General features: G+C 34.4%; 3 protein-coding genes across 3 annotated transcripts; 1 reads left to right on the top strand and 2 right to left on the bottom strand.

The window, feature by feature from the left end:
* Positions 1-540: 540 nt before the first annotated feature.
* Positions 541-1,811, top strand: RO3G_08200 (uncharacterized protein; the record flags this gene model as incomplete). Its single annotated transcript, XM_067662790.1, has 5 exons — positions 541-618; positions 675-890; positions 976-1,140; positions 1,192-1,724; positions 1,775-1,811. 5 exons carry the CDS (start codon positions 541-543, stop codon positions 1,809-1,811), a joined length of 1,029 nt encoding a protein of 342 aa, XP_067518891.1.
* Positions 1,812-2,567: 756 nt separating this feature from the next.
* Positions 2,568-4,417, bottom strand: RO3G_08201 (uncharacterized protein; the record flags this gene model as incomplete). Its single annotated transcript, XM_067662791.1, has 2 exons — positions 2,568-2,573; positions 2,687-4,417. The coding sequence occupies 2 exons, from the start codon at positions 4,415-4,417 to the stop codon at positions 2,568-2,570; spliced, it is 1,737 nt and encodes a 578-aa protein (XP_067518892.1).
* A 1,265-nt stretch (positions 4,418-5,682) lies between these two features.
* Positions 5,683-6,531, bottom strand: RO3G_08202 (uncharacterized protein; the record flags this gene model as incomplete). The annotated part of the gene is made up of 1 exon (XM_067662792.1): positions 5,683-6,531. The coding sequence occupies one exon, from the start codon at positions 6,529-6,531 to the stop codon at positions 5,683-5,685; it is 849 nt and encodes a 282-aa protein (XP_067518893.1).
* Positions 6,532-7,699: the final 1,168 nt, after the last annotated feature.

A 7,699-nucleotide genomic window follows, 5' to 3' on the forward strand; every position in this document is an offset into this window, starting at 1 on the left:
GAACTTTGTAATAAACCTCATCTTTATATCTATTTATCATTAAAGTAGAACATTCAATATCTTTTTTTTTTTTGGGAATGTATGTATTCTATATGCTTTTAGAGAATCTTTAGTATCGTATCCCGATCATTGCGATAATTCTTTTCTTTTAATAAGTGTTATTTATTGACACTAAATAATCCATGTAAACCGATTGGATGAAGCTATAGAGTGATGTAAGACTTTCTATAAAAAGGAAAAATTAAATCATGGTTAGAAGCATCTTTTCTTCTGTTTCCTTTACATTTCAACAATGCAAAGCAGCCCGTCAATGACAGTGAGCTTTACTATCCCAAGTAGGCTATTCATATAAAACTTTAGACTTTACTTCCTATAAGACGGGGTGCGGTCCAATAATTTTCCGGGATTTCTTTACTGATGACATCAAAAAGATGGATTGTTGCAATTTGAGGAAGGGGTTGCAAATTGACTTAAAAAAAGATGGAGCTTTTTTTTTTATTTTATTTTTTCCTTTTTCTTCTCTATTTACTGTCTATTGTTATGCGTCCCCTTACTACAGCCATGTCTGGCGCTTTCCGTGCCTCTACCATGAACCCTACTTACCGTCTTGCTTCTAAGGTGAATACAAACTTTTTCATTGATAAATAATTAGTCTAAAGACGCGTGAAAAATAGAATATGGTCCTCGGCAGCACACGTCACTTTGCTACTCAAGCTCCCAAGAAAGGTGGAAGTAAGCTCTTGCTGGCTACCTTATTAGGTGTTGGTGCTGTTGCTGGTCTTACATTTAACCAAACCAAAGCTACTGTAAGACCTGCTCTTGATCAAGCCAAAGCTGAAGCCAAACCAGAAACGACTCAATTCAATGCTCCCGATTTTACACCTCTCAAGGTAAAAAAAAAAAAAAAAAAAAAAAAAAAGGCAGCAATAGCTTGTTTATGGATAAAAAGAGATTCTAAAGAAGAAATATACATAGTTGGTCAGCGTTCAAAAGATTTCTCATGACACAAGCGTTTTCCGTTTTGCACTTCCCGAAAACCAAAATGCTGGTCTTCCTGTTGCCTCCTGTGTCATTGCTCGTCACCAAGTTGAAGGTGATAAGCCAATCATTCGTCCTTATACTCCTATTTCATACGAAGATGTAGGCTGTTTCAAAAGAAATGATAAGCAAAGACTAATACAGACTTGATAGAACATTGACCACCTTGATTTCGTCATCAAGAGATACAGCACCGGAAAGATGACTCCTATCATCCACGACATGAAGCCTGGAGATACTCTCGAATTCAAGGGCCCCATCCCCAAGTATGACTGGGAGAAGGATCAAAAGACGAATGTGGGTATGATTGCTGGTGGTACCGGCATTACCCCCATGCTTCAAGTCATTCACAGAGTGTTCCATGAAAAGTCTACTGACAAGAAGACCAAGATCACTTTACTTTTTGCCAATGTCTCTGAAAATGACATCTTGATGAAGGAAGAATTGGACAAGTACGCCAGAGAACACCCTGATCGTTTCAAGGTAGTTTATGCCGTTGATAAGGCTCCTGAAGGATGGACTGGTGTCGAAGGCTATATCACTGCCGATGTCATCAAATCTCACTTCCCCTCACCCGAAGATAAGGACTCTATCATCATGGTCTGTGGTCCTCCTCCTATGGTTGCTTCAATGGCTGGACCTAAGAAGGGTATGAAGCAAGGTGAACTCTCTGGTATCTTGAAGGAGTAAGTTTATAAACTAATCTAGCAGGAAAGATTACTTATGATTGTTATAGATTGGGATACACTGAGGAAAATGTTTTTAAATTCTAGACAAAATAATATCTTGTTTTATGCTCTTTTGTGTATATGAAATTCACATTTTTATTTTTTTTTATTTTATTTTTTTTATTATGAAGAGAAAAAAGAGATGCTTGTTTTGTAATCAAAAAAAAAAAAAAATGTGAGAGAGAAAGAGAGAAAGAGAGAGAGAAAGAAATGAAAGGCTTCTATGATACAAAAAAGGAAGTAATTTACGGGGTATTTTTGCTATTGTTATCAAATTTGAGCATCCCGCATTTCCGCATTTTCATTGCAAATTTGGGTGGTAATTTTACATTGCTTGTTTTTTGCTTAAGATGAGTAATACCGCCATCTTTATCGTTTGTTTGGTAGCCGATATCCAAAGTGATTGTGATTAATATTTCACTTAAATGACTATAATCACTCTTGATAATCGAAACAACTTGATCTAGGCGTATAAAGTAGATATCTTTTTCCAGAAACCTCTGCTTTTCTGTTTCTTTATCGGCTGCTGCTATAAACCGTTTATCATCATCATTATTCAGCAAGGTACAAATCATGGGCGATAACGGTGACCACAGCCTTTCCTTTTCCTTGTTGGATACTTTTCTCCTTGAAAGGTAAGGGTATTGCTTCAATATCTGTTCGGTTGAAATACCTAACAGTAGACCCACTTGGATATCTGCAACATAAAAGCTGTTGTTGCTATTCTCTCCTTCTGATTGTTGAATAGTATAGAGTGGTAAAAATTTCGATGCACAATTTATTGAAGGGTAATGTGAACTATTATTGCTGTCATAAAGATCCATCATCTCTTCTTCTTTTTTAATCACTCTTGACCAGTGATCGGGTGGTGGTGTAGGAATCAATGGTTGATAGCCATCGAATGGCATCTCTGTCTTTACTATTTGTAGATTTTTTAGACTCTTTTTGGGTAAATGCTGGCCAGAGAGTTGCCTTGCATGTGCCTTGGCATCCTTAACATTCGTTTCAGCTTTGATATTTTCAAAACTAATGGGTGAAACAGGAGATTCGGGCTGTTTGCATGCCATGTTGGCAGCGAGGACTAATCTACGCTTTTTTGGCTTAGTGGGTTTGTGCTGTCTTAATATCTCTGTAATGGATTCATCCTCTTCTTCAATTGCAATATCCAATGGTGTCTGTCCTTTTGAATTTTTAATATGTACATCGGCTCCGTATTCAAGTAGCAACTTGACAACCTCAGAATGTCCATTTTCAGCCGCGTCATGTAGTGGTGTATCTAGGTCAGCTCCTCTTGCGTTTGCATCTGCATTATTTTCAAGTAATATTCGAACAACATCAATTTTCCCTCTTAAAGCAGCTTCATGTAAAGCTGTGTAACCAGCATTATCTTGTTCGCAAGGGTTGGCCCCAGCTTTCAATAGAGTTTCAACGGCTTCAATATGTCCACGAATAGACCATTTAACAAGTTGAGTACGTCCACTGGTATCTTTTTTGTATGGATCCAACTTTGATAAGTCAACTACTGCTCTCTTTTTCGGTGTATTACTTTCTTCTACTGAACATTCTCTGGATGATCGATCCTTTCTTTTTCTTGTTGTATTTACAGGTTTATCTTTTTTAGTCTTTTTTGATTGTTGACTCTTTTCGGCTTTTTCAAAAGATCTCATAATGGCCTGAATTTTTCTTTCTTCACGCGATAAAGTGGTGGTATCCTCTTTTAAAGCTTTTGATATTCTTTTTTGTTTTGTATTTGAAACAAAAGTAACTTCATCAATTGCTTCAGTTGTTGCTCTTCTTCTTTTCTCTTCATCAATATAGGCAGTAATAAGCTGTCGAATGGTTACTGAATTAGAGACTTGATAAGGTGTTAGATCATCTTTATTTTGAGCGTGAACATTAGCACCAGAATCAATTAAATATTGGGCAATGGTTTGATGGGAATATTGACATGCAATGTGCAGTGCAGTAGAGCGATTGGCGTTAAAGCTATTAATATCTGCGCCATTTTTTATCAATAATTCAGCAATTGATAAATGACCATGCTGAGCAGCGTAATGAAGTGGAGTACAAAGAGAGGTATCTGCTGCATTCACATTGGAACCTAATCTTAGCAGGTCTTTTACTTTTTCTATTGCGCCTTCGATGCTTGCACGATGTAGACTTGTTCTTCCATTTTTATCCACAGATGCCAATTCTTCTAATTCTTTCATCTTTGCCTTCATAATGCTAATGCATTTTTCATCATCACACAAGTCTAATGGCGTTTGCTTTTCTGTATTCATAGCATAGACATTGGCACCAGAGTCTACAAGTAATTGAACGCAATCAAAAAATCCGTAGCTGCAAGCATCATGCAGAGGTGTATCATCTTCAAACCCTCGAGCATTGACAATTGCGCCATGTTCAATCAAATATTTTGCAACCTTGTACTGACCCTTGAGAGCGGCTTCATGGAGAGGAGTCCAACCAGCATGGTCTTTATGGTTTACATCAGCACCTCGTTCTACCAATTCTTTTACTTTTTCTAGGCTTCCTGAAGAAGTAAAATAAAAAATTTTGGTTCTTCCTGCTTTGTCAATCTTGTTGGGGTCCTGAGAAGCAATTTTCCCTCTTGATTTATTATTGTTATCATTCATTGTATTGTTGGTCATTATATGTAAGAAAAAAAGATATATATGCTGTTATATAGGTATATATGTGTGTAATGTATATGTATCGTCAATGGTTTTTTTTTCTTTTAAAAAAGAAAAAAAGAATCTATAAAGTAAAGTGTTCATTACTTCCATTTCTTTTTTTTTTTTTATTTATAAGTTTTTTGTATACAAAAAAGTTACTCCTTTTACCTTTAATAAGAAAAATAGTTATGAATAAAGAAAAGAAAAAAAAAAAGGTTTTTTATATAGCTTTTTTAGTGCAAAATTTTTTTTGTAGAGAGGAAAGAAAAGGAAAAAAGAAATAAAAAAGTTTATTCACCGTTTCATGCGACTTGTTTTTTGTGCTTTCTAAATGCACCCCAAAAGACATTTCAGCTATTTTTGGGTCATTTAATACGTTTGTTCTACTGCGCAATCGTCATCTCACAAAAAGTTCAAATTGAGGAATACTTTCTCTTAAAAGATAAAATGGTGGAAGCCAGAAGCGAGATTTATGTTTGCTCTAAAAGTAAACAATTAGAATGTATTGGATAAATTGTGATTTATTTTGAATTAAACAGCATTAACTATTATTAAAGGCAACTTTTGGAGAAAAGAATAAGTCTTCTTGTGACAATTAACTTTTATCTTCTTTTCTAAAGGTTGAAATCTATTAACTCAATTGAATATTGAGAATGCTGTTAAAAAAAAAGAAAAAGGCAAAAAACCATGTGAGAAAGAAACAATCCGTATCTCTTGTTGGGTACAAAAAATTCAGTTGCGTTCCTTTCAGCTCTATTAAATCGAACCTATTATTATTATTATTACCATTAAATGAGGAAGGAGGTTAGAGGAATGTGATTCGTTTAGTCTATATATGATATCAAGCTTGTATCATACACAGTTGCAAAAAAAAAAAAAAAAAAAAAAAAAAAAAAAAAGATAAACTACTTACAGTGACTAGATGTTAAAGCATCTATAATTGTAAGAGATATAAATAAGACGATTATGTTGCTTTTTTTTTAGTGAGCTCTTTCAAGTCCATCTTGATAAGCTTGATTATTACTATATAAGTTAAAAGCATAGCACTGCTTTTGTTGCTTTCCGTCATTTACAATAGAAAGGAAGGAGGAATTGTGAAGAGACAAGTATCCCCCTTCTTTTTATCATGTATTCTCAAAATGTAATAAATGCACTTTCGAATTAAAAAAGGATGGATGCACAAGCACATATAGCTGAATTATATATGCATACGAGATGATGATGTATAATTACACTATTTATTAAATAGACTCAATCGAATGTTGATCTATTAAATCCTTCTTATCTTTATGAGCCATAGCAGGTAGGATATTAACAGCTGTTGATGCGCATGTTTTTGGATTATTTAACAATGCCAGTGAACTTGATTTTCTTATGCGCCTTGTCACTTGTGTTGTATCATTTGAATAACTTGTATCTAAAGAACTAGCTTTAGAATCAATAGCTTGTAGTGAATCATCCAGTGAAGAAGATACAGAAGTAGAGCAAATCGAGATATCTTCTGGTGGTGATGTAGATAGTGTATAAGGTTCTTCTACTATTATTTCATTCTTTTGTATTTTAACTTGTTGTTGAAACAATTCAGGTAAAGACTTTGCTGTGATTAACAAATCTTCATCTTGTTTTAATCTATATTTCTTTTCTTCTTCTTTTTGTCTATTCTTCTTTACTGTTTCTTCTTCTCTTATCGGCAATTCTACTTGTTCTTTCCTTTCTTCTTCTTCTTGTTCAAATATACCACCAAGACCATTATCTGTTGGGAAAAATACAATGTCATCCCAATTAGGTAAAACCATGGTCTCAACGATAAATTCTTGTATTTTAGTCTCAATCGCTTTCACAACCACTGAGAATCCCACTCGCTTTTCCCAAACGACTGGTTCCACTTTCCACTTCATCTTGGGTGGTTCGCAAAACGCATACCAAAGCCTGTTGGTTGGGGGCTCTTTAATCTTGCACAAGACCTTTCCTTGAATTTCTTCAAGTGTGATAGCCAATATGATATCAACAGTCAATGGACGTAATCGATCCGAGTATTTCCATTTAAGTACAGTTTCAATTTCTATTCGAATACAGCCATCATAATGCATATTTGCTTCAGCAGATAATTCACCTGTTGGACTGATACCAACTAACTTTGGGTGAGTGATACGAGGGACTGCGTGACCAGGATCAACCGACCGAACAGTAATTTCACCTAGGAAAGGGGGCCGTTTTGCATTGATTTTGTCCAATTTAGACACAATCTTTTTGTATAACGCTTGTTTGATATCCTCCGTTCTATAAATAGAAAGGAAGATGCGGCCTAGAATTGCATTAAACCATTGTGTTTGAAAATGATATTCATCACTGTGCACAATATTGATTAAATGATTCATTGAAGATTGATCAAAGTGTGTCTTGTCTTGTTTAATAAAAAATGAAGGTAGGGTTGTCTTTGAAGCGCGAATGAAACTAAAGTACCAGTCTTCTTTTTCTATACAGCGCTTACAATTGATATAATACGTATTCTTCTTGTTTTCTAATTTAATATGTTGTGTCTTTGAAAATAATTCAGCATCTTGTAATCCAGGTGGATGAATAGTCACTTTGTAATCATTCAACGTAATCACTTGTTTACAGTCCAGTTGTCTTTCTGAGTCGTACAAGTAAAGTGTATTGTATTTTAATACTGAAAAATACAAGTGATTGTTTTGATTATTGTTGTTTTTAGAAATATATGAAACAACGATATCACCAATAGATGATACATCGTCATCTATTGTTATTTCATCTCTTTGTACTCTAAGCCATCCAACTTTGTATAGTTGAGTGTTATTCACATTGTCTTGTTCTTGATGTGCTTGATTTTTTGTATATGTGCTTTTATGAAGGATATATTGATTATAAAATGGGTATAACAATCGATTTATAATAAAGTATATGATATATGTAATGATAACAGATAGTGGAATGAATGTTATTCCACCCAAAATGTAACCAAATAAAAAAGAGATTGAAATCATACGAATAATAAAAAAAAAAGAGAATAAAATCTAAAAAAAAAGTTTTTCTTTATCCCTTCACAGTTTCAATTACTTCACCATGCGGTCACAGGAGTAAGAAAAAAAAATAAGAGAAAAGAAAGGTCAAAGCACGAGTATAAACATTTATTGGGGGCGAAATCCATATATTTTTACGGGTTGGGAAAAACAAGCGATTTGTATCACCCAACACACGTTTTTTTTCTTTTATTGTTTAATTCCATGTGAAGTGATA

The sequence above is a fragment of the Rhizopus delemar genome, genomic scaffold, assembly GCF_000149305.1.
Source record: "Rhizopus delemar RA 99-880 supercont3.6 genomic scaffold, whole genome shotgun sequence".
In the NCBI taxonomy this organism is placed as follows: Eukaryota; Fungi; Mucoromycota; class Mucoromycetes; order Mucorales; family Rhizopodaceae; genus Rhizopus; species Rhizopus delemar.